At 39.2% G+C, this 27,106-nt stretch overlaps 1 protein-coding gene across 1 annotated transcript in view; it reads right to left on the minus strand.

Annotated features, from left to right (window-relative positions):
* KIF6 (kinesin family member 6) overlaps positions 1 to 25,556 on the minus strand; it is a 393,945-nt gene extending 368,389 nt beyond the window's left edge. The window contains exons 1-3 of the mRNA XM_033424088.2: positions 25,405 to 25,556; positions 21,468 to 21,577; positions 16,362 to 16,436 (exon numbers count right to left, since the gene is read on the minus strand). Of these exons, the coding sequence (XP_033279979.2) occupies positions 16,362 to 16,436; positions 21,468 to 21,577; positions 25,405 to 25,470 (251 nt within the window). The 5' untranslated portion in view covers positions 25,471 to 25,556. The remainder of the gene's footprint in view (positions 1 to 16,361; positions 16,437 to 21,467; positions 21,578 to 25,404) is intronic.
* Between the last annotated feature and the right edge of the window lie 1,550 nt (positions 25,557 to 27,106).

Here is a 27,106-nt window from a genome sequence, read left to right on the forward strand (position 1 = left end):
CCTCACATGGACATTCTATTAACGTCAGTAGGAAAGATAAATGTCCTTTTTGAAAGTTGTGATTCTGCAAACCTGTAAACTTGGAGCTGCCAGCCACATGAAGGATACTGAGACTGAAGTCAAAATATTTCTAGGGGCTTCCCTGGTGGCACAGTGGTTAAGAATCCGCCAGCCAATGCAGGAGACACAGGTTCGAGCCCTGGTCTGGGAAGATCCCACATGTCGTGGAGCAACTAAGCCCGTGTGCCACAACTACTGAGCCTGAGCTCTAGAGCCCACGTGCCACAACTACTGAAGCCCACGTGCCTAAAGCCCATGCTCTGCAACAAGAGAAGCCACTGCAATGAGAAACCCGTGCACCACAACGAAGAGTAGCCTCCCGCTCACCGCAACTAGAGAAAGCCCACGTGCAGCAACGAAGACCCAATGCAGCCAAAAATAAACAAATTAAATAAATACATTTATTTTAAAAAAAAATTTCTAGACTTCCTAGTAATGTAAGCCAATAAATTTATTTTTCTTTGATTTGAGGTAGGTTTTTATTTCTTGTCACTGAGACAGTTCAGTAGGCTAACATTAGACAGGTCATTTTTCCAGGGTTCAATGACATATTAAGCATAAAATAGATTGGGAAACTATAGAATCCACAACTTTTTAGTATCTGCATTGTTATCTTCTTAGTACTGCAAAATTCTGATTCATATTACTCATATAATAGTAGTCATATAATATTACTAATATCACATGGAAACTGGGAAATCTTTGGAGCTATGGCTTCATCTAATATAGATATGAAACTATTGCCGTGATTTTCATCCTTCTAATTAAAGACGCTAATCATGCTTTTACATCATATCAACATTTAGAAAATAGTTTTGGTGTGCTACTTAAGTGTTTCATTATTTTGGTGGCTTCCTTAGAAATCTAAATTTTATTGTCCTGATATAAAAACTCCCTCTACCAGAAACATACAGATAGCACAGCAACTTTCAGTAACAATTTCTCCCATTAAAGAAGCAATTCCAGTTTTTAAAAGTAGCAGGCAGCACAAGTTTGTTATTTAAAAAATAGATACTTCCTACTTGTAACAATAATCCTGATTTTGTCTCAGTGAGAAGTGTTGGTGTTCTCATGATAAAACTAACCAAAATTAAATCACAAATAAAAGAAATATTGATTTTCAAAGATCCTAGTGCTTGAGAGTGAAGTTAGTAAATATACATTTACACAAGTTAGTAAATATACATTTGAATTTCTACAGAGCTATGGATAAAGAATATTTTATATATGAATAAGAATAGTTCCTAATTCCTAACACAGTTGGCTATGCACCTAAATTAAGAGTGAAGATACAGACACTCTTAAATGAAAACGTACTATACTTCTTTTATCATTTAGATTGAGGCAAAACAGGGTCTCATAAGAGATAAATATTCTTAACAGGCAAATAAAGAACACAGCCACTGGGGTTTTATTTTTATTTCAATTGTTTAAGCTTTTGTAACAAAGTTTTTAGTGTTCTGAAAGCCTTTTACAGCTATAATTATATGAACAACACAATTTAATTAGCATGCATTCAGTGTACAGCTCTATAATAGGAATTTTCATTAATTAAAATAGATGGAAATACAAAAGCATTAGCTGTAAACAATTTGAGGAATCAAGAATCTAATTTGTCTTTTGCCCAACAAAGAAAAACACATTGCAGTTATGTGAATAAATTTGGCTTGCACAGCAATTGCATGTTTATCTAATAATTTCAGATTTCATTCATTTTAGAAATATTCACTGGGTATCTACTATACGTCAACATTGTTATAGGTCTTGGGAATCATCAGTGAACAGAACAGAAAAAGATTCCTGTCCTTATGAAGTTGACATTCTAGCAGAGGAGACAGATAATGTACAACAGACACCGTACATAGGTAAACTATACATGTCAAATGGTGATAAGTGCTATGGAAAAAAAAAAGGAAAATGTAGACTAATGTAAGGTGGTCAGCGGTAGCTGGGGAGACGGATGGGCTGTAGTTTTCACTAGCTAGGGTGGTCAGGGCATGCCTCATTAAGAAAGTGACATTTGAGCAAAGACTTTAAAGAGGTGACAGTGTGAGCTACGTGGGTATCTGAGGGAAGAGCATTCCAGGCAGAGAAAACAGCCAGGGCAAATGCCCTAGGGCTGAAGATTTGTGGACTGTTGAAACCTGAAGCCTAGAGAGCAAAGGGGAGAATATGAGAAGAAAATAAAAAGCTATAAGGTAAGGGACCCTTTGTTTACAAGGGGGAAGCAGGAGGGCCTTTCTGGTAGGGCTAGTTACAATATTTGTGAGGCCAAAGACATAATGAAAATGCAGGGCCCCTTGTTCAAAAAGGAAAAAGTGCTGTCAAAGATATTAAAATATAAAGCCTTCTCCCTTAAAAATATTTTAGTAATTACAGTGATTACTTATAATTAGATGAATAATAGTATTACATGAGTAATGATAAACTTCCAAATTGTAAAAAAATAATATGTTGGTGTTATAATTTTATATAACACAAAAATAATAATACTTTATTAATATATCTTGATTGATCATACAATTTTCCTGACTTGTTTTTCTATGTATGCATTTACTAGGTCATCAAAATTTGTATTTTGAGCAATTTCATTTTCAGTTGATATAACTGAAAGCTCTTAGCAAATGCAAGATCACAAATAATTTTCCTTTCAAAAGTTTTCCTTCTTGTGATGATAACTTTTAGGATGTACTCTCTAAGCAACTTTGAAATATACAATACAGTATTATTAACGATAGTCACCATGGTAGGCAGAGGTGGTCAAAAGGTACAAACTTCCAGTTATAAAATAAGTAAGTCATGGGGAGGTAATATACAAATAATTTTTTTTTAATTTTTATTGGAGTATAGTTGATTTACAATGTTGTGTTAGTTTCAGGTGTACAGCAAAGTGAATCAGTTATACATATACATATATCTACTCCTTTTTAGATTCTTTTCCCATATAGACCATTATATACAAATAATTTTTAATTTTGAGAAAGATCTTTCTGCTGACGTAACTGTTACTGGAGTTGTTAAGAGTATTTCACAAGCTGTGACAACACTGAGATAAATTTCCTATAAATTATTTCAAAATATAAAATTTAGTATATCTAAGCTGATGAATCTTATAAAACAATTTCTCTAAAAAGATTTAACTCTTCATACAAATCAGTTTCATGTTAGTTTGAATTTAATTGTTTTATAGATTGATTTTATTTATTTATTTGTTTGTTTGTTTTTGGCTGCGTTGGGTCTTCGTTGCTGTGCACAGACTTTCTCTAGTTGCGGCAAGTGGGGGCTACTCTTTGTTGTGTTGCGTGGGCGTCTCATTGCAGTGGCTTCTCTTGTTGTAGAGCATGGGGCTGTAGATGTGCGGGCTTCAGTAGTTGTGGCACACGGGCTCAGTAGTTGTGGCTTGTGGGCTGTAGAGTGCAGGCTCAATAGTTGTGGCGCATGGGCTTAGTTGCTCCGTGGTATGTGGGATCTTCCCGGACCAGGGCTCGAACCCATATGCCCTGCATTGGCAGGCAGATTCTTAACCACTGCCACCAGGGAAGCCCTGAATTTAATTTTAAATGCAAATACATACAATGCATTTTAATGTTTCCTCTGACATCTCCTGTAACTTGTGGAAGTTGAACAAGAAACCGAGTGGCTTTATAATTTGTACATAATTCAAAACACATGTTTATATATTCTATCACCATATCTATATGATTACAAGGAAAACTTTAATTTAAAAATTGTCTTCTGCATTAATTGGTTCATCTCAAGCTTCATATGAAAATAGTGTCCTTTTCTGTTGAATGTGATGATCTTTAAATTTAATTTCTAAGCCTGCAGATATTTTCTTTACAATGTTGCAGCAGTTTTCAAAACTGAAAACTCTAACCTCTCTGAAGAATTCTATCAACTCTCTGATATGCTTTATTGCCATGTCCATATATCCGCTTTTATTTTGTAATAACTTACTGATAAAGTTTGCAGCCTGAGCACCAGCAGTTCCTGTCCCAGTGCTAAGGCTGGAGACTTAAATATCAGATGCTGCTAGGACCAGCTCTGGGTACACAAGGGACAGCCAGCCTTGCATGCCTGTCCTCGTGCTGCTCCCTTGGGAAGCCCCTATCATCTTGCGTGGTCACTTCTGCTGATGCTATGGTGGTCACTCTCACTTATCTAGGTCCAAGCCCCAGTATGCCTGCCCCCTCAGGGTCCTGCAGTGCCCTGGACTGCTCCCAGGTGTGCAGCTGGCCAAACGCTATTGCGTGGGTGCTGCCTGCTGTGCCCGAGCTGAAAGGTCTAACAGGATGGAGACTGAAAGATGTCCACTGATTCAGCAACAGGAACATCACTGGTGAATTTAGTCAGGGCAACTTTTGTGAAATAGAAGGAAATACATAAACGCAACTGTGTGATACAGCAATTTCAGGATCAAAGGACTATATGAAAGGAAGATCTATTCCAGTTTCAGCTCCACAGACTAATTACTGTGTGACCCTGCAGAAGTCAATTAAATGTTCAGAGCCCTGGTTTTCTCATCTAAAATGGGAATAATACCTAGCTACCCATAGGGTTATGGTAAAAATTAAGTGAGATAATACATGTGAAAGTGCTATAAGATTGGCAAAGCTCTATATAAAATGAAATGTATTCACTGTTATCAAATAACAATATGTAAATTTGTTCATGTTATTTAGCAAGAAGTACACTAAAAATCTGACCAAAACCACATGGCCAAGAATAGGAAAGGCCAAATTCACTGAGAATGATGGAAATTCTGCTAGAAGAGCTCTGCTCCAAGGAAAGCAACTTTCAAATGAGGAAGATATTTAGATCTGCAAGTGATAAAGCACTAGCTAAATTTACTGCTATAGTTTCTCCAACAATTTAAACAACATGTTTTAACTATGGTTGTGCTTTTTGCCACAGTCGATTATAAATGCAAATAACTATAGTAAAAATCTTGCCAGTTGTAATCAATCACTACACATTTGTGCAGGAAGGATTTTCCAGACGGCTTTGCATTCTGTTTGCTTTCTTTGCCTATCATTCTTTGGGAGGATATGAAGGTGAACAGTAATAACTAGAAGTATCTTTGGATCATCTGTAAACGTATCCTCAAATCCTGAAATAAAGATCTATGGTAAAATTGCAAACTTGTGCCTCAGGAGAAACCAAAGCTAAAGACAGTCAAGGGGAAAAAATCCATAAAGAAAAACATTCATAACTCAGTAAAATCCTGAATTGGAATGAAAACTCTTTGTCTATGGAAATGTTGGTGAGGAGCCAAAAATGGATGATAGCTAAGAGTTATTGAGCACATACTGTGTACTGAGGCATATGTTTTTCATGGATAGTCCATTTGATCATGGCAAATGAAGTAGCAAATGAAGTAGCTATTACGGTATCACTTTCCCCATTTACAGACTAAAAACTGAGACACAGAGAGATTAAGTAACTTGCCCAAGCCACACAGCTATTAAGTATTAAAATTGGGAGCTGAACCAAGCTTGTATGGCTCCAAAGCCCACAGTCTTAATCAATGTGTTATACAGTCTCCCACAATTACTTCTTCAAAGAGAATTATAAAGTTCCTAAAATTACTTAATTACGTAACAGTCTAAATAGTTTCTGGTGTCTCTGCTACTTTTTAGTCTTCCTAAAAATGTTAACAACAGAGTATTAAACCAAGATGGGTCCCCTTCTGAACATGGGGCCCTGTGTTACTACATACTACACCCATGAAGCCTGCCCTAGCATTAGCATAAAGTGCTTTGATTTATTTTATAAATAAGTGGGATGTAAATTATAAAAAAACAAGTACCAATTTTGGAATTGGAAAGTTGTGTAGAGTACACCTCAGATCTCTGGGAAAGATATCATTAAAGACGAATACCACGAGTACCCCCTCTGTTCCTACCCCCGACCCCTCTCAACCTGTATTAAGCTTTGTACCAAGATCAGAGAATCCCAAACTTTAGTTCTAGTTTAGTGCATCAGAATTACTTAGAGGGTGGTTTAACAATCTGTTGTTAAAACACAGATTGCTCTGATTTAGCAGGTCTGGGTGAGGCCCAAGAATTTGCATTTCTAATAAGTTCCTAGGTGACATTGATGCTGTTGGTCCAGGGATCACACTTTGAGAACCATCAGACCAGACAAAAAGGCAGCTATCTGTAGTTTCATTTTCAATTCACTGAAAAGGCCTCTGTCCAAATAATATCTCCGGAAGGAACCAAAAGTGAAACTCCTTTTACAAGAAATAAAGTCCATCACTATGCATTCAGCAAGAAAGGGAAGGCTACAGCTCCCAATAGATAACCCTTTACGTGCTAGTTCTATCACTCAACAAATATTCAATAGAGTAGGCAGTATGTATTTGACACTGTTTTAGGAGCGGCGTATACAACAGTGAACAAAGATAGACCCCGGGCCTTCAGGAAGTTTATACTTGAGTGGGCGGAGACAGGGAATAAACAAATTTAACAAGTAAATACTGCCTATAGTATGTTAGTTGGTGATACATGCTATAAAGAAAAATAGAGCACATTTAAGGACAGAGAAGACATCTGAGCAGAGACCTGGAGGACAGGAAGGGACAAGCCAGGAGCAAACCTGGGAGAAGAGGGTTCTAAACAGAGGGAATAATAGCAAGTGCAAAGGTCTTGAGCTGGGAACACACTTCATGTGTTTGACGAATAGCAATATAATGTTTTAAATTATTATGAATGAGGGAAATTTTCTACTGTCCTCAAGGATTAATGGGAAAAATGATACTGAGTGTGTGAATGTCAGAATATTGGGAAGAAACAAGGAGAGCTCTCGTCACACTCAATATGCAGATAACTTCTCCATTCTGGTATCACAATGTTTTAAGAACACAATTTCACATAATGTAGAGGTTAAATACAAATGCGCTTCCTCACCCCTCGGGTGGGACAATGCTGAGGCCTGTTCCTCGCAGTCCCCCAGAGAACACCAGTGGGATTGAGTTCCCGTTGCCTACAGCGGTAACCTGCTCTTTAATGTACCTGCAGTGGCTTCCTTTCCTTCCCCACCTCACTTCACCACGACCTGACTGGTGATTCCTGGGCTCACCTTGCAAGTAAACTACTTCCACTCAAATCCTGGCCTCAGGATCTGCTTGAAGGAGTAGGTTGGCAGCCTAAGACAAGTACCTTCTAGCTAAGGAGTCACATCGCTGTGTGAGGGCATCTCTGATCCACTTGTCAGTCTTTTTTTTTTACTGTCTTTAATTCAAGCAATGCCTTTTATTTTAGCACTGGCCCAGCAATTTTCATCACATGTACCTGCTCTGTCAGAGAACTCATAGTCCCAATCAAATGGCTTCATAAAACTCTCAGGCCATTTTTTCAGAGGTATTTTATCAAATGAATTACAAATAGCTTTACATGTAGTTATCATTGCAAAAATGATGGTATCATGCAATTTCTTGACTGGTCATTCTTAAGAGACATCCAGATTGAGACTCATTTGTTTATGTACAATAATAAAATCCATATTTTAAAAGTGCATCCTTAGTACAATCTCTGCTTGTTTGATGGACTGCCGCTGCTCTCTCCAAGTTCATTAGCTGTGGGTGGAGTGGCATTATTATCCCCTTCCTCATTAAGATCTTGGAGTACCTCAAGGTCATGCTCTTATATAATTCCAGGGTTTTAAGCTGATATGTGTTCCTGTTTTTAAACACAAAGCCATGTTTTCAGTTGAAAGTATAATTTTAAAAGTGTTAAAACATTAAGAATATTAGTAAAATCACAAAAGCCATAAATGTGATTTATAAGGAAATTCAGTGTAGCAGGAAGTGGGGCCAAGTACAGGTACATGTTTATAAACAACACATCTGGTAAGTGAACTTGTGGCCTGAAGTTGAACAGATCTGTGGGAGCCAAGGGGATTTTGTACAATTTGGTGGTTGACCAGTGTTTTCTGCTTGAAAGCCAACTTTGAGAAAAATAAATGTTTACTGGCAGGCATGTTTGGGTGAATGTCTAATGAAATTAGCTTTATTGAGACCCATGGGGGAGAAGTTCTAGTCTAATCATTCAGATTACTGAATTTACTGAATAGAAGGGCATCATAAAACAAAGGACACTAAAATTTTCATACCTGGTGATACTAATGTTTTATTTTGAAATAATTATAAATTTACAGGGAGTTGCAAAAAGATTACAGTGTGGTTCGGTGTACCTTCACCCAGTTTTCCCCAATGGTTATATCTTGCATAACTCTAGTATATTATCAAGACCAGGAAACTGACATTGGTACAGTACATGTGTAGAGTTCTATGCCATTTTATCACATGTGTAGATTCAAGTAACCATCACTGCAGTCAAGATACAGAACTATTCCATCACCACAGAGATCTACTGATGTTGACACTGTACCAGTCTGAATGAAGTATAGAAACCTTACTTCCCTTTAAATCCCTTTACCCTCCCCATTTGTAACTGTCATCAGACAATGCTTTGTTTTTTGCTTCATCAAACACGATTTTTCAAACTCAAGAGAAGAAAAGTTTATTTTATTAGTGTATATTTTTGTTCTTTCTCTTGTTCCTTCTTTTGTTCTAATGTTCTAAGATTCATTCTTTTTTCATTTTCCTTCTTTTATCCCTTCTTTTAGGATAGATATGCTGGCAACTAATTCTCTTAGTTTTCCTTTGTCTGAAAATGTCTTTATTTCCCCTTTATTCCTGAAGGATAATTACACTGGGGACAGTATTCTGGGCTGACAGTTCTTTTCCTTCAGCACTTGAGAATATTCTGCTACTTCCTGCTAGACTCCACACTTTCTGATGAAAAATACACTATAATTCAAATTATTTTTTCCCTGTAGGTAAGGTATCATTTCTTTCTCATTGTGTTCAGATTTTTTTTCTTTGTCTTTAGTTTTCTGAAGTTTAACTAATATTTGTTTTAAAGTGGATTTCTTTGAGTTTATCCTGTTTGGAACTTTCTCAGCTTCATAAAGTTCTAGGTTTATGCCTTTTGCCAAATTGGGGGAATTTTCAGTCATTATTTCCTTAAATATTTTTCAACTATACTCTTTTTCTCCTGTCTTTTGGGACTTTGACAACATGAATGTTAGATCTTTTGCTGTAGTTCTCACAGGTCCCTGAGGGTCTGTTCATTGTTTGTTTGTTTTTTTTTTCAGTCTATTTTCTTTCTGTTATCCATACTAATTTCTATTGTTATATTTTAAAATTTATTAATTCTTTCATCTGACCTCTCCATTCTGCAGTTCTTAATTTCAGTTATTGTACTTTCAGTCTGAAATTCCAATTTGATTCTTCTTTATATCTTCTATTTTTTTTGCCAAGACTTTATATCTTTTCATTTGTTTCAAACATGTTCATGATCGCTCGCTGAAGCATTTTTATGATGGTTGCTTTAAAATCCTTGTCAGATCATTCTAAGATCTGTGTTATCTATGTTTTAGCATCTGTTGATGGTTTCTCCTTATGGAAGTTGGTATTTTCCTATTTCTCGACATTTCTTATTTAATGCATAATTTTTCATTGTATCCTGGATAGTTTAGGCATTAGTTACTGAGATTCTAGGTCATACTTAAAACTTCTATTTTAGCAGGTCTCTTCTGACATCATGCTACTGCCAGGTGGGGGTAAGGGTCCCGGTTCACCACTCTGCCTCTCTTGACACCTGTGGAGGGGCCTCATTCCTGTGGACAGAGGTGAGATTTCAGGCTCCCTTCTAGGCCTCAACCGACACCTCCCTGGACAAGAAAGGGAGGGGCACCTTGTGATGCTCAGTAACCTCACAGCAGGGTGGGGAGGCCTTGATACTGCTGGATGGTGGTGAACTCCAGGATCCTCAAGAGACTTCCACTGACAACCTGAGGGAGGGGAGAATGGAAGCTGTTACCTCCAAGTGGGGAGGAAAGTCCTCCCACTCCTCAGATACCACCCTGGCAGCAGCAGAATGGGGTGCCTTGTTACAGCCCGGCCTTTGCTCTCTGGGTGAGGGTGGGGCCATGAGTTTTTCCATGGTATTTTGATGGAGCAGGGTATCTAAAAGTTTCTGTCTCACTGGGTTGCCCCTTTCCTGGTGCCTTGGCTATAGAGAGCAGAAGTTTTTTGGCACTTTTGTCTAAGTCTACTGGTGTTTCTGGGTTGCCAGTTTCTCCAGCATCCAGTCTGGGATACATGAAGCAACAAAACAAAACAGAACAAAAAAAACACAGGGAACTCATGGCTGTGTCATTCCTTTAGGTCCTGAAGTCCCCTGGCCAGTCTACCTTCTTATCTCCACCTTTCAGGGTCTTCTTATATTCTTTTATATATAACGCCCAGAGCTTTTAGCTGTACTTAGTAAGAGGATTAGAGAGAAGTATGTCGACTTCATCTTTGTCTGGAGACAGAAGTGACCGGCCATAGTTTTAAAGTGGCAAAAAGAATAAAGATTTCTAACTTTTCAACCCTTAGACTGAACAGGGCATTGACGTTCACAAAGTACATTCATATTCATTGTTTCTTTTCATCCTCAAAACAACCTGGTAAATGTAATATTATTAGCATCACCCTTTCTCAGATGGTAGAACTGGTTCCGAAGTGAGAGGCCTGACCCAGAGTCACATAGTGAGTTCATCACAGGGCTGAGGCCAGAATTAGATTATTCTACTTGTTGCCAAATGTTTTGAGCCAGATGAGGTAGAAGCATGAGTACACAGAGGTGAATAACTGGCTAATAAGATTTATTTTAAATACTTTTCTGTGGCCCTCCTTCTCTCCCTTTCTGGTCCTCTTGTCTTGAAGGTGCAGGATCTATTTTCTGCCTGTGCAGCAGGACTGGGCAAGCTATGTGACCCACAGCATCATCAGCAAAGCCTGTTTCCCAGGGCACAGGTGAGAGCCCTGCTGGGCTTGGCCCTGGCCCCACTGGAATGTGGGACTGCCCCTCCCATGAGGAAATCCCTCTACCAAGCCCTGGCCTCCCCCCCAGCCAGAGCACAGGTGCACAGGTATTCTCCAACATTCTTCTCCAAGTCTGAGGTGGTAGCCCTGGGAGCTTTCTTTTCCCCTTCACCCTCTTCTTCTCATAAATTGAAAGGCTGCCCTTGATATTGTTCATCATTCGTGAAATCAAAGGTTAAAAAGCAATGGTTCACAATAGGTTTTCAGAAACCATCCTGGCTGGCCTTGCTGCAGTGCAGAGGCTTTAGCTGCCCAGTGGCGCCAGCTATGGGGACCTGTATCTTGGGCGCAACCAGTCCTCCTGGCAGTGTGCGCCCTATTCATTTTGGTCAAACCATGTTCTTCTCTAACACCAAATTTCCAAATTTTTCCAAAAGCACTCACTGTACCTAAAATGAATTTCCTACACCCCAAGCTTTTAGGTAAAGCATAAGATTGGCTGGAAAACTGGGGTTTTGCAGATTTACAAGTGCATGTGATAAAACCCCCGAAAAGTCTAGATTTCAAAGTTTTCTGCCTAAATCTTTAAGTAAAATTCATACTCCAGAATGATGTGCTGCGTTCAGCTTGTGGCTTCAGGTATCCCCTGACAGAGCACCACATACTCCCAAGATCAATGCACTCCAGCTTGAAAAGCATAACACCAGGTGAAATATCAAGCAAAGCTACAACCTCTTTTATGTGGTGCAGCGCCATACACTAAACGCATCTGTGCACCTGCTAAATTTTACCTTTCCAAAAACTTATTCCAAAACTAGTGAGCAAAATGAATATGCTAGAAGGCGGTTTTTACCTTCAAAGTTCAGAAGAGGCTGAATGTACTTCCTAGTGGAGATGTGCTAAAGAACAAATAACCACAGAGATTCTTTTACTTAATTTCCCATGATACAAAGTTAGAGCTTTATAAATTCTCACCACCAGTCCTGCAGTTCTGCAGTCATGGAGTCATATCACTGATTTGAGTTAAGTAGGGAAAGATGCGTCTAAATTAGTAAGATTCCTGAACTACGGAATTTTGGAAAGAAATATGATTAATTTTATTTAGCTTTAATTGTACACAGTAACCAGAATTAAGCTGCAATAGGTTAACCCAGTAGAGCAGCCTTCAAGGGGCAGTGTAAGATGAACTGGATTTACACTGAGCATGTGTTCCTGGAGACTAACCTTCACCAGAACAGCAGGCACTTCCGTTTAACATCGAAAGTGGCACAGCTTCCATTCACCAGGCCTGCCAACTTATATAATTCTTAAAAATATATTTTTCAATTTATGGGATAAATATTACTTCAAATATTGTGTATAAATGACTTTATTGATACCTTGTATTTTACCATTCAAAGTCCCACAATTCAAGCTTTCCTAAAGTGTGAACATACTATATATGACATATTTAAAGGCAGTGAAAACAGAGATTCCCCCAGGCTCTTAGTTTAGTGTTAATTTCCTTGATAACCCTCTCCTCTGCAGATGAATCAGAGAGAGACGTGAGTCTGCCTCCATCTGTCCATCTACTATTTTTTTTTTTTTTTTTTTTTTTGCGGTACGCGGGCCTCTCACTGTTGTGGCCTCTCCCGTTGCGGAGCACAGGCTCCGGACGCGCAGGCTCAGCGGCCATGGCTCATGGGCCCAGCTGCTCCGCGGCATGTGGGATCCTCCCAGACCGGGGCACGAACCCACGTCCCCCGCATCGGCAGGCGGACTCTCAACCACTGCACCACCAGGGAAGCCCTGTCCATCCACTATTGAAGAACACTTTCCTGCAGAGTAGGAGCCTGGATGAGTGATGCTGAGCAGAGCCCTTGGTGGTGAGCAACACCCAGGAGGAAAGAGTGTTCTCACACCCAGCAGACAAGCTCAGGGCACAGCATTCCTTCACCACAGACACTAGGGGAGCCACAGAGAACAGAAACAGCGTTCTCAAACAGACAACAGCACTCTCAAATGACAGAGGTGAGCCCACCACTGAGAATCACCAAACATCCGAGGAAAGTCTGTACTGGGAAAGCAACGCACCAAACTCAACAGTAGAAGAACATTCACATGAAGAGAACGTACATAGAAAGAAAAGCTAGTGTTTCCAAGAAAGATAATTTTCTCCAGAAGGAAAAGGGAGGAGATCACATGAATAAACAAGAATAGACTTTTTTCATTTCCTACAAATGAAAACTAAAATTGTAAAAACTAAAAATTTAAGAGGTAGGTGATAGAGAATATACACGGCTGAAAAGCAAACCACCATCCTGGAAGGATATAACTGGTAGTTCTGGATCCAGAAGTTCCAGAAAGAAAGAATAAATAAGTTAGAGGGAAGAAAATTAGTTTTTGAATCATCAAAGAAATTAGCAATGTGATGACCCCTGAGCTTGAATATAAGGGTTTTTAGATTGAAGTGGCTGAATGAGAGACAAGAATAAATGATTATATGAAAAAATAGCCATACCTAGACAATCAATAGACTCACTGATACAAAATTTCATAAAAAGAAAAAGAAAAAAATCCTAAAAACATCCAGGAAAGAAGGGTATTTCCTAAGAAGAAATAAGAGCCAGATTGACACTGACATCTATTCAGCAACACTGCATACAAAGAGACAATGAAGCAATATCTTCATAGCTATGAGAGAAAGGAATTTTTAACCTAGAATTCTATACCCAGTCAAACTGTCATTTAACTGTGAAGGGGAATGAAAAGCTTCAGAAAGCTCCCCAGTCTTGAACTCTCTCTAAAAACTTATTAGAAGATGATTACCAGCAAAACTAAAAGGGAATCCAAGGAACAGACATAAGTATAAGAAACAGTGAAAAGCAAAGAAAAATAACTTAGAGATAAGTTTAAGCAAATGCTGATAATGAAAATGATTTTTGACAATCCTGAATAAAATTATCAGTAGATCTCAATACCTAAAGTGCTGGGAAAGTAGGAAAGGCAAAGTAAAAGTGTGCTAAGGTCCCTGCCTGGGGAGAAGAGAGACAGACAGGCAGGCAGATGAAGGAAGTTCAGATGTTGAGAAAAAATACAAATAAGTTTTAATATCTGAATTTAAACCACACAGAGGTGTGTACACCTTGAGAGAGAAAATGGAAAGTGGCAAAAGCAACAAAGAGCACAGTCAAACCAACAAACAGCATGAAAGGGAAAAAAATAGAGAGTATGATAAATAGAAAAAAAACCTGAGAGGATAGCTCCAAACACTATTACAGTAATAATAATAAATATTAACAGGTTAAAGTTACCAATTAAATATCAGGGACTCTGAGTTTAGCTACAAAAGCAAAAGCCAAATATATTTTATTTACCAGACCTATATTTAAAGACAAAATGACACAGGGAAGTTGAGTTAAGAGATCGAGAAAGATAAAGCAGATAAAGGCTAAAATGAAAAAAATAGCAAAAATAGTTTCAGGAAAAATGGGATACAAGAATAAAAGTATTAAAAAGGACAATGAGGAATGCTTCCTACTGATGAAAGATATGATTCACTAGGACCAACTTGAGCAGCCTGGATAAAAATGCTCTTGCCTGTCATTTTTCAAATCCTGTCATCATCGGGCTGGGCATCTTTGTCAAGTCAGTGAACAAAACAAATAAATCTCCAGCCTTCAATGGAGCTTTTGTTCTAGTAGAAGACAGACAAACAAAGCAACTAGTAAGTAAACTATATAGTACGTCAGACGGTGATAAGTGCTCAAACAAATAAAATAAAATAGGGAAGCGTGACAGGGAATGCAGTTTCAATCGGGTACTAATAAAGGAAGGCTTTCCTGAGAAGGGGATACATGAACAAAGACTTCAAAAGAGCTGAGGAAGCAACTAAGCAGATTTCTGAAGGAAGAGAATTCCTGTCAGAGGGCAAAGCAAGGGCTCAAGGGGGAAGTGGGCTCAAGATGGGAGAGGCAGTCAGTAATGGGGGGGGAAAAACAGACATCCATGAAACACAAACTAAGGTCCCCTCCCCGAATGATTTTAGAAAGGCTCAAAATAAAACACATGGGATGGGCTACCTGAAAAATGACATAACCCAAAACATTACTAAAAAGAAGAGAATTTTAGAAATGTGTGACATCCAGTCAAGGAGACCTGAATTTAGTCTAAAGAGATGCTGTTGGATTGTGACTACAACTAAAATAGCTTAAGCCTACTCAATTATATTCTACCCACTGTGACGGAAGACAGTATAAAAAGAGAAGGGCTTAACAAGTTTAGGGATCTAATGGACAGCATGGTGACTGTAGCTAATAGTATTTATAAATGTTAAAAGCTGCTAAGAGAGCAAATCTTAAATGTTCTCACCACAAAAAAGAAATGGGAACTACGTGACAAGATGCAGGTGGTAGCTAATACTATGGTGAGAATCATTTTGCAACTTATAAATGTGTCAAATCAACACATATACCTTAAACTTACACAATGTCATGTGTCAATTATATCTCAATAAAGCTGGGACAAAAGAGAGAAGGGCGTGCTTTGAGTAGGATTCATGAGATAGGAGTCTGGGAGACAATGTGTGTCGATATATTTTCAGCAATGTCGTAGTTGAGGGTGTACTGATCCGTGGACTTGAAAAATGGGTTTACTTAGCAGACATATTTTTCATTTGAATAGTAAAGATAGATATATCTGGGGTTAATTAGGTCATAAAATCACCCAAATGATTTCAGGATCAGAAAGCAATCTTATTACTAGTAGTTTCCCATACAGATACAGACTCCCTACAGAAAGAGAGTGTGCTTATCTAAGGGCTTGAGAGTCTAGTCTCAAGGAGACTTTGCCAACATATATTAATAAAATGGCACTCCAGTTTATTCGGAATCATTTATTCTCATGTGAGTTTGGTTCCAGTAGTCAGCAGCCTGGAACTACCTGGGTATACAGAAACAAAAGGGACCTAAGCTAAGAGTCAAGCTTTGAAATAGAGTTATTACACAGAGGTAGAGTTGGGTCAACCAGAATTAGGCCTCCCAGGTGTCACAGTCCTTCATCTGTCTAACCATATGTTTGAAACATTGTACTCAGAAAACAGCACTGGACTTAACAGTTAGACAACCATCTAGGACTCTGCTACCACTAGCCACTAACCCTGAGCAGTGCTACTTAATCTCTCTAATCCTCAGAGATTTACATATCTTTCAAAATGGGAGTAATAATAGCTATTCTGTCTATCTCACTGGTTTGTTTTGAGGCTCAGAATCTAAATCTAAAACAAACAAGGTGTAACAATAGAAGGTATTAGTACTGCCATCATCACATGCCCTACAGCCTGAGTACATAATTGATATACTGAAGCACATCACCACAGTTATCTGAGAATTGAAGGCAAGAGGAAAAACCACTAACCCACTGAACAAAATATAGGAAATCCTACCTCTCAGCAACTGGTTTGGCAATGTTTTCAAAAATGGTCTCTTGCTTTTCACTCTGATCAAAAATCCTTTGAAATCTGCAAATGTGAAAACAGTAATTATTTAAAAGCTTGAGCCTTCAAACACTATTGGATTAATACATACTTTTTCTTCTCCTGAAAGCTTTGTAAATTACCTCATATTTACATCACTGGGCTTAACTAACCTAACACAATGTTTGCCCTGTAGCCCCAAACACACTGTACTCTTGTACCCCTGTATACAAATGGTGGGTAAACAGTATTGCTTTGACAAGATCTGCACAATAAATCCCTCTGAAAAACCGCAGCAGCTTTGAACCAAATAATAAACTGTGTGTTTTTTAGCTCTCAAGAGGGACAGTGTCTGCAATTGGCATCAAATTCAAATCTAGATAAGTGCATGAAATGGAAACCCAAGAACAGGATGTAAACAGCCAAAGAACTTCTGATGTCTGACCTGTAAGAAAAGAATGCAGCTGTGAAATGTATGATTTTTGAACTTAGTTTTAAAGTTTTAAACTGAAGTTTATTTTCCATTAATTAGGTACTGCACCTAGTATCAGCTACTTAATTCTTAGCACAGTTTGTTTCATTTTGTTGATCATGAGTCAAAAGTCAAACAGTAAATTAAGATAGACCTGTCCTATAAAGGAAATCTTGATCCGACTGGCGAGGCTCGAGCCATGGGGAGGGGGGATGGTATCCATTGCACCCTTCTTGCGATGGCACCCTGATTTAGCTTAGTACAGGATCACAAGCACAGCTGAAAACCTGGGGGGAGACTCACAACCTATCCTTATACAATGTGTTAACTCACAACCAGCAAATATAGCCCCCATTCAAACATCATGAAGAAACAGACAGGGAGCAATACAAACAGGAAGGAAAGTAAAAAAAGGAGAGAAGGCAAGGAGAAGGGGAGAAAGAGAGAGAGAGAGAGAGAGTGCATGCATAAGCACAGAGGGCAAAACCTTAACAATTGATGAATTTCCCACAAAGGGTAAAGGAGATTTGATTGCATCATTCCTCCACCTCTTCTGCATATTTAAAAGTTTTCAGAATAAAAATTGGGAGAGGGGGTACATTAAAGCAAAACCTTTGAAACACCCAAATCCTAAGCAGCTTTCAAAGTGCTTAGGAACCTTTGGTGTGTGTATCTGCCCACACAAGTGAGTTGGGCACATGTTCAAGTAAAGTAGAGACTACATGAAATGTAGGTTTGTTTTCACTACTCAGGAGTTCAGGAGGATGTCTGGAGCTGGGTTGGATATGAAATGGAATGAAATTCATTGTCTTTAATCAACATTAATTTCAAAAGATTCCTATAGCATACCAACCACCCTTTTGAAGAAGCAAATAATGAAACTATATACAAAGAGAGATTGTAAGGCACTCTGGGTACTCATTTAGCAGGCCAGATTATATTTCAGCAATATTTACTGAGTGTGCCCAGAACACTCCTCAAGACCCTATAGGTGTATGAGGGCTTCAGATAGGAATGTTGAGATAACACGGCTGCTCATGTGCTCTCCAGAGCACTACCCACTGTGATGTCTGAGCACAGACCCAGCGGTGCTTTTAGGTGATGATGCTAAGGCTGTTTTGCTTCTTTTACCAGGTTGGTGATGACTGAGCGAATGAATTAGCCATTCCCAACTCCACTTCCTTAAGAGGAATGACATCTACCACCATGTAAACCAAAGAGATGGCAGGAGTTTCAATAAATCACACACTGTGCATTAAACATAAAATATCATCACCCCCAAACATTTTACTTTATATAATGCAGTTGTATAGTAATCTGGAAAGTCATTATGATCAGCTGTCTTCTGAAAACCACTGAAGAGCAAAATAGAATCAAAGAGTTTAATAAGTTCAATCTAATCCTTTACAGAGGAAGAAATTGAGGCCCAGAGAGATAAAGCAACTTACTCATGGCCGTGGAGCTACTCTATAATGTGCCTTGAGACATAATGTAGGTTTCCTGATTCCTAGCAGGTCCTTTCATTTATTAGGAGGTTGTGTAGGCTTTTTCTAAAGACCATTTCAAATGTGGTCATTGCTTATCTCTTCTCACCCCAAATCTGTTCCTCCCGGTCTTCCTCATCCTGGTAAATGACACCTCCATCCTTTTAAAAGTTCAGTCCAAAACCCTTAGAGTATATCCTTGACTCCTCTCTTTCCATTACACTCTATATATGACCCATCAGCAAACTCTGTCAGCTCTGACCTTCAAAATACATCCAGAATCCAACTATTTCTCAACATTTCCACTTGCTACTACTCTGGCCCAAGCTGCCACAATTTCTTGCCTGGTCTCCCTTGCCCCCTCACAGTCTATTTCCACATGCTAGCAAGAATGATCCTGCTCAAACATAAGTGAGATTATTCCATTCTTCTGCTCACAACCCCCCATTACCTTCTCTCAGCACTTTGGGAAAAGTTCCATATGATCTGTCCACTCTGCTGCCCCTTTAACCTTCTTCTTCCCCTCCAGCCCCCTTGCTTACTTTCCTCCAGCCACACAGATCTCTCACTCTTCTTCAAACGTGCCAGGCACTCTCCCATCCCAGGAACTTCGCTCTTGCAATATCTTCAGCCTGGAATTCCCATCCCCCAGGTATCTGAATGTCTCGTTTCCTTACCACCTTCAAGTTTTTGTTAAAATGTACACCTTTCCTGAAGACCCCGTGAAATATTGCAGCCACCCCTCCACTTTGCTGCCCCTCATCCCAGCACTCCTTGTTCCCTTTCCTTGCCTTATTTTTCTCCACAGCACTCAACACTTTCTGATACATACACCTTGCCTGTCCATCTCCTCCCACTAAAATGTAAGCACCTAAGAGCAGAAGCTTGGTGGCATTCCCTGCTGTATTCCTAGCCATTAAAACAGCATGCAGTGGATGGTTAATAAAGATTTATTGATTGCATGAATTTTCTTGGGAGAAAACAGCCTTTAAAATACTAAATATTTATCTCTGAACATATGTATTTTACTAATTTCTTTATTTAAAATACTAAAACCAATGTTTTTAATTCAGAGATTTAGAAAGAATGATTAAGAGATTTAAAAATAAGCAGATAGCACTTTTTCAATAAGCATGTGTTTAAATTGCACTCTGTTTGTATCTACATAACACACAGAGTACTTTGGACAGGGCCGATGGATAGAAACATGGCCAACTGTTTCTTAGCATTCAAACAGAATCATGCTGAATAAAATGTTTTAGCAAACTGTGGAGACAGGCCTAGGGTATCTGTCATTAAGTCATAGCTACTAAGGTACGTAGCATGCTTACACCAGTGGGAGAATGCCCCTTCAGAAAAGTAAGTCATATATTAGAAGGCTACTCCTTAAAGGATAGAATGAAAGGCAAAGAGGAGCCAAAAAGACCAGGTTAGGACCATCTCACCATGTAACCTTGGGCTAGCCATCCTGCTTGTACTTACTGTAAAAGGAGACACAAGAAGAAGAAGGGGTGGAGGCGCTGGGAGAGATATATACATGATAGACAAAGGGGGGAGTTGTGAAGACCAAAGAGAATCTTTATAAGACAAAGTAATAATAACAATAATTACAATAATAATGAGGGGGGAGGAGAATTAAGAAGTGGAGAGAGAGAGAAAGAGAGAGAGAAACACAAAAAAATATCTGAGATGGTTTTATCCAAAGGGCAAGGGCAGGAATAGTCTCAAAATAAGGCCTATGAAAAACAACATAGAGAGGAATGCAAGAGAGCAATTAGGATTCCTTCAGCAGGACCCAGGAATCTCCTACCTAAATTTAGGCCAGAGACTAAATATGGGTTTAACTCGGGCTCAAACTTCTCCAGAAATCAAAAGTGGGGATTAAAGGAAATGATGTCATCTGAAACTGGAAAATAAAGGCAGTATGAAACAGCCATAATCCCCAAATTTAAGGCCTGGCTACTAGAATAGTATTCAGACAAAGGGCACTGATGACAATCCGGGGGTAGCTATTTGCTACTTTCCACCTGAACCATACAGTTCTGAACTGTGCTAGAGAAATAAAACGTAACACATAAATATGCATATATGTGTAATTCAAAATTTTCTAGTAGCTTCATTTCTTAAGTGAAATGAAACAGGTAAAATTATTTTTAATAATATATTTTAACACGTAATCAATATGAAAAAAAATCTTGAGCTATTTTATATTCTTTTTATTTCATACTAAGCCTTCAAAAATCCTTGATATATCTCATACTTACAGTGCATCTCAATTCAGACCAGCTACATTTCAAGTGCTTAAGAGCTACATGTGGCTAGTGGCTGATACACTGGACAGTACAGATACAGAGCGTACATATGTACACTTGAGGTCAGTATACCATTTATGTTATTAAGAAGGCTCACCTATACAGCACACATCTTTAATAAAGTTTAGTCATGCACTGAACTTCTTATAAGAGCTAAACTATAGTGGGCCAAAAAGGAAAAAGATAACACTTGATAAACAGATATAGTAAAGAAAGGCTGAGATCTTGGGCTATCCTGTTGGATACAGAAATATATCCCCTTTTTAACTTTGGGCACAGCAATGAAAAGACAACTTGAATTCTATCTACTAGATAAAATAGAGAACTGTGGGCTTCCCTGGTGGCACAGTGGTTAAGAATCTGCCTGCCAATGCAGGGGACACGGGTTCGGACCCTGGTCCAGGAAGATCCCACATGCTGTCGAGCAACTAAGCCCGCATGCCACAACTACTGAGTCTGCACTCTAGAGCCTGCAAGCCACAACTACTGAGCCCACGTGTCACAACTACTGAAGCCCGTGTGCCTGGAGCCCGTGCTCCACAACAAGAGATGCCACTGCAATGAGAAGCCCGCGCACCACAACGAAGAGTAGCCCCGGCTCACTGCAACCAAAGAAAAGCCCACGTACAGCAACAAAGACCCAACGCAGCCAAAAATAAAATAAATTAAATAAATTTTTAAAAAAATAGAGAACTGTACTACATTCTCCCCAAGAAATGGTGCCAATGATTTCACAGTGGCTATTAACGCAGTACAAGAATTAGTTCAATAGTAAAACAGAAATGAAGATGAAAAGAGAAAGGCTTACTTAAATCTGTAGCTTTCTCGCTTATTATTCACAAATCCATCTGCCAAATCACGAGGTAAGATGATCTCCAAGCTAGGTGTTAATTTTTCATCTTCATCTATGGAATAAATCTGAAAATGTGAAGACAAGTGAATATAAAATGGTAAAATTATGGCTTGAACAATGACCACGTTATTATGACATGCATTGTAATGGTGTTTAAAAAACTGCACTTTTCAGATAAAAAGTCATAACATAGCACAATTTGGATAATTTTCCTCTTTAAACTCTGTGCACACTCAAACAAATATATGGAACTGAACAAGAGGTAAAACCGAAATCAATGCCCAATCAAAGCTCAAATCCTCTTTGAATGATGTAACATTCAAATTTGAGTATCAAGTGTCTGTCTCCATTGTTGAGAAGCTAATAGCCCTGACAACAACATATTATCTAAGTATTACTTTGGAATTATGTACCAGAAATTAACATTTTACTACAACCAATAAGCATTTCTGAGCAGTTCCAAAATGCTAGACACAGAGATGAAAGGACTGGGTCTGAGCCTTCTCAGAGAGCTCACAAGAATGCCCTAATTCAAGTTATGTTCAAAGAAGTAAACGTTTCCACGAGACATATTCAAGCGTCTGATAAAAGACATGTGGTTTCAAAGGAGACATGTAATTCATGTCTTTGATGTCATTTTCAAGATTCTCCTCCCAGCTCAGCCACTAATTAGAAAATGACCTGGGAGAAATCACTTAACCTCCTTAAGCTGATATGGAAATGAAGGGTCTTAACCAACCACCTTTACAACTGTAATATTCCCTGATTCTTTTCTTGGTTACCTACTCCTTTATTTATTGGTCAGGAAAAGCAAGAGTCAAGCCTATAAAGAGATCATAGGGAATAAAGAAAAGTCTACGATTCAATGTCCAAAGACCTGGGTCTAACGCTGATCTCAATTCACCAGCTGTGTGACCAGCCACTGCTTTCAGAATCTCGGTACCTTATACATAAAATGAAGGAAACAGAATTGCCTCCATTACAAGATTGCTGTGGGGCTCAAAGGATGTCATGGAAATGGAAGCATTTTGTAATGCACCATAAAAAATGTTAGTCATTAGATTTAGAGGTTTTTAAAAAAGATTTCTTGTCTTTCATCAAGAAATAAAATTCCTTCTAACAAGCAATACTTCCTGTTTAAGACCCATTTAGATGCTTGATTATGGGGGAAAAGTCATATTTTTAAATAAGTAAAAGCTTATCTAAATCTCCAGAAAGTCTGAATAATTTTCCTAAGCAGATTTTTATTGAGCCCTCTCATTTAAAATGTGAGGAGCTCATGTAAGAAAAGTCATGCTGTAAAATAAAATTATTTGTAGAAAGTAATGGCAGCAGGTCCAAGGCTTTCTGGCTAGGTTTTCTCAAGAGACATTTAAAAATTACATACTATAGGGCATTACATTATTTTTTTTTAAAGGTTAATGGCTAGACAGGTGAGTTAAAGGAGTGTGTAAGACATAAAACATAAAGGAGTGAGGGGTGCCATAACATTTTTAAAAATCTGTAACACTCAGTACTCAGAAGAGAAAAAGGACCAATAATTAGAGTAGCTACTGTGACCCTCAACTCCTCTCATTAAGCCATTCTTTGAGGCATTAAGAAAAGTCCCTAATGAAAAAACTTGTTTGCTCTAATAGATTGGCTTTCTACTGTTAGTCATAAAAATATGTGAGATAGTTTGTTTTTAATAGGAGACAGATCAAATGCAAGGATGAATATGAAAATACTTCAAAATATACAAAGCAGTATACAAATGAAAAGCATTGCCATTGTTAAAATGATCACAGAGCATCTTCTTATGTACCTTTTAATGTATTAATCTATAAATTATCATAATTTAATATATAGTGCCTTAGGGAATACGATTAATGAAGTAATGGAGCCACAAAATGAAGAGAAAAAAAAACACCTTTGAATCACTTGGTTTAATGTTACAAGGAGTGTTTCTAGTCAGAGAAACAACCACACAGTCTTTGGGGGGCAAAAGGATAGGGTGCTAAAAGTGGGATTTCTAAGAAAGATCAGGGATACTCTCTGCTCCAGGCACAGATGAACTCAAAATTCGTTCATCTGTGTTCTCTTATGTTTGTGTTATGCGGCATAATGTTGCATCTCGGTAAGAATCTGACATTATTAAAATACACTATGATACCTAAAAACACTTCCTGGAGTAGCAAACAAGGCACTCCACCGAATCGCACCAAAGAAATGCAAAAGGAGGCACACTGAAATATTCAAACGTTGCATTTTAAGGAAAGAGGAAGTTCAAATTAAATCCAGCGTTCTCCATCAACCCACCACCACCCCCAGTCCCACTTCTATCCATCTTCTCATGTTACCATATCCAAGCACCTGTTTCTGACTGCTGAGTCAATGTAGACAAGTTCAATATTTTTAGCTAAGAATCTGAGGAGGGCTGGGGGGGTAGGGAAATGTTACATTTTTATAACTGATGCACTTTTACAACCCTTCTTGAAAATGAATGTAGGAGGAGAGAAAATGGGATGATACCCATGGTTCCTTTCTATACTCTTTATTCCTTAAAATTCAAAAAAAAAAAAAAAAAGCCAATATTTTCTTTGGAGTCTTCTCATGCATCTTTTCCTAAATGTATTCCACGAATGAAAAGACTGAAGATGATAAGACACTATATTCTCCTTGTTTTAAATACATAAATTACATGAGGCAAATGCTAAATTATGAGCTGCTATGATGTTACATATATACATACACACTGTGTAGATATGGGGTAGAGACAAAATATTATTAATAATATGCCCATTCCAGAGACTTGTGAACAGGACTCAGATTGCCCTTGCCTATATCCTTATTTTGTGAGGCAAAAAGGTTTTGTCCCAAGAGCCAAGAGCTTTGGAAAAAAAAAAATCTTTAATTAAAATCAGGGTTCTGCCACTCAGTAGGTGGGTAGCTTGGCCAAATTATTTAACCTGTCTGAGGCTCAGCTTCCTCATCTATAAAATGAAGAAAATGACATCAATCTTGCGGAGTTCTCTTGAGACTCAGGGATAATGCAGACAAAGCATCTAAGTGGTAAGAATGACTATGGTCCTTCCCAGGGAAAGAAAACAACGTTTGAGAAGCATTCAAAGTACAATATCTCTGCTCAGAGCAAGGGTCATGTCTTAACCTTCTTTGTACCCTTTCGAGTTTAGCACCCTAGAGGAAACACCTAGTAATGCTCAGTTAATGTTTTCTGAATAAAAAGTTTATGTGTATTCTGTGTCAGGATGCATAAATATCTATCCCTATCTGTAATGAGTGTATGTCAACGTTCATGCTTCTGTTCCTGATAACAATACAGTTAGTCAACGAATTCTAAGGGCCCATTGCGGGCAGAGCACCGTGTATGCTTTGCGTATCTTTATCTGTAACTATTGTCCTATCATCTCAGACACGGATAGGCACGTTTCTCTTGCTTGCACGTTTTGCCTGAGGACGAAAGAGAAGCTTGAGTGTACCTGGGTGGGCACAGCTGTGTGACTGTCTTCCAGAAAGGTGCAATAACGGTGAACAGCTGAGGCGCAGTCTGTGTGAGCGTACACGCAGACGTACCTGCACGTGCACGTGTCTGCCGCTGCGTGAACATGTGTGTCCGGGGGTACGCATGTGGCCCTGTGAAGGTTAGTCTGGACCCGCAGGGCTGGGTTGGGTGGGAGTGTACTGGGTGTCTGTCTGTCCGCGCCCCTGACCGCAATGCGCGGGAGTCTGCGAGGCTGCCCGGGCTCCGTGTCCAAGTGTGCTGAGCTCCGGGCCGCATCCAGCGCCTGGCGCCGAACCACTCACTCACCCCGGCCCAGGCCCCTCGCGTGCCGCCCCTCCCCCGGTCTGAGAGGCCCCGCCGCGCCGGCGCCCGTGCTGCTCCGACCCGTACCCCTTGTTGCTGCTTCCGGACAGTGGGCTTCACCCTGGCGAAAATTTGGATAGTCTGCTTCACCATCTCCTCCCCGGTTCTTGCACTGACCCTTGACTTCTCTCTCAGGCCGCGGCTCCCAAATCTTCTGACTCCCGCCACCTCAGGCGAGACGAAGCCTTAGCAACAGTAACTAGGGACACTACCCAAGGAGCACCGCGCTAACCAGGACCGCCTCCTCTCCCTAATTGGTTGCTGACGGGTTGGGGAGGCCCGAAGGGAAGGATTGAGGGTGGGGCGGGGCAGAGCCTAGCGGGGAGAGCTGCGCATGCGCATGGTGAGGTCCGGCTTCTGGCTTAACGCCAGAGCTGGCCTGGAGAGTGGTTAACGGGGTGATAACCGTCGTGCCTTGCTAGTTCTTCAATACATTCTTTCTCTCTGCCAACACCTCTTTTTAGCACGGAAGTCATTCTGGTTTTTATTATTCATTCATTGAAGAAATGGCACTTGATCTGTGACAGCAATATACTGGCCCTGGATCCTGAGCGGAGCAAAACTTCCTGTGCCCACTTGGAGATTAGGGTCTGATGAAGGAGACAGAGTTTTAATAGGAAATTACAAGTTATGTTGGGGTAGCGCGGGGTTCTGTGGAAGGGCACCTCATCTAGTTCTGTTTTGGAAGAGGCCAAAGTTGGAGGAAGGGGGACTGTTTCCCATGCAGTGGTCCTGGCATGAAAGGATGGGCTCCAGTGTGCACTGTTGGTGGGAATGTGAGTTGGTACAGTCACTATGGAAAACTGTGCACGTTCCTTAAAAAATTCAAAATAGAACTGCCATGTGATCCAGCAATTCCACTCCTGGGTATATATCCAAAAGAATTGAAATCAGAGGGATATTTGCACTCCCATGTACATAGCAATATTAGCCAAGATATAGAACCAACCTAATTGCCCACTGATGGATGAATGGATAAAGAAAATGTGATCTGTATAATGGGATATTATTTTATATATTTATTATGTTTTATATTTATAATGGGGATATATATGAAGATTATTCTGCCAAAAAAGAAGGAAATTCTGCCATTTGCAGCAATGTGGATGGGCATTATGCTTAGTGAAATATGTTGGAAAAGAAAAATAGTGTATGCTCTCACTTATATGTGGAATCAAAAAAAGTTGAACTCATAGAAACAGAGAGTAGAATGGTAGTTTCCAGGGGCTGGGGGGTGGGGGAATGGGGAGATATTGGGCAAAGGGTAGGAACTTCCAGTTATAAGTTCAAGGGACTTAACATACAGCATGGTAACTATAGTTAACAATATCATGTTATATATTTGCTAAGAGAGTAAATCTTAAATGTTCTTTTCAGGAAAAAAGTAATAATGAGGTGATAGAGTTGTTAACTAGCCTCATTGTGATAATCATTTCATAATATATGCATGCATCAAATTGTCACATTGTATACCTTAAACTTATATGTCAATTATATCTCAGTAAAGCTGGAAAATAAGTAAGTAAATAAGTAAATAACAAAAAGAAAAGAGGGGCTCCTCAAAAGATACTGTTAACACATGGAAAGTTGTTCCACATCATTATCCACCAGGGCAATACACGTTAAAAACCACAATGAAATATCACTACACACCTATCAGAATGGCTAAAATTAAAAATAGCCGCAAAACCAGATGCTGACAAAGATACAGAGAAACTGAATCACTCAT

This window comes from Orcinus orca, chromosome 10 (genome assembly GCF_937001465.1).
Source record: "Orcinus orca chromosome 10, mOrcOrc1.1, whole genome shotgun sequence".
Taxonomy (NCBI): domain Eukaryota; kingdom Metazoa; phylum Chordata; class Mammalia; order Artiodactyla; family Delphinidae; genus Orcinus; species Orcinus orca.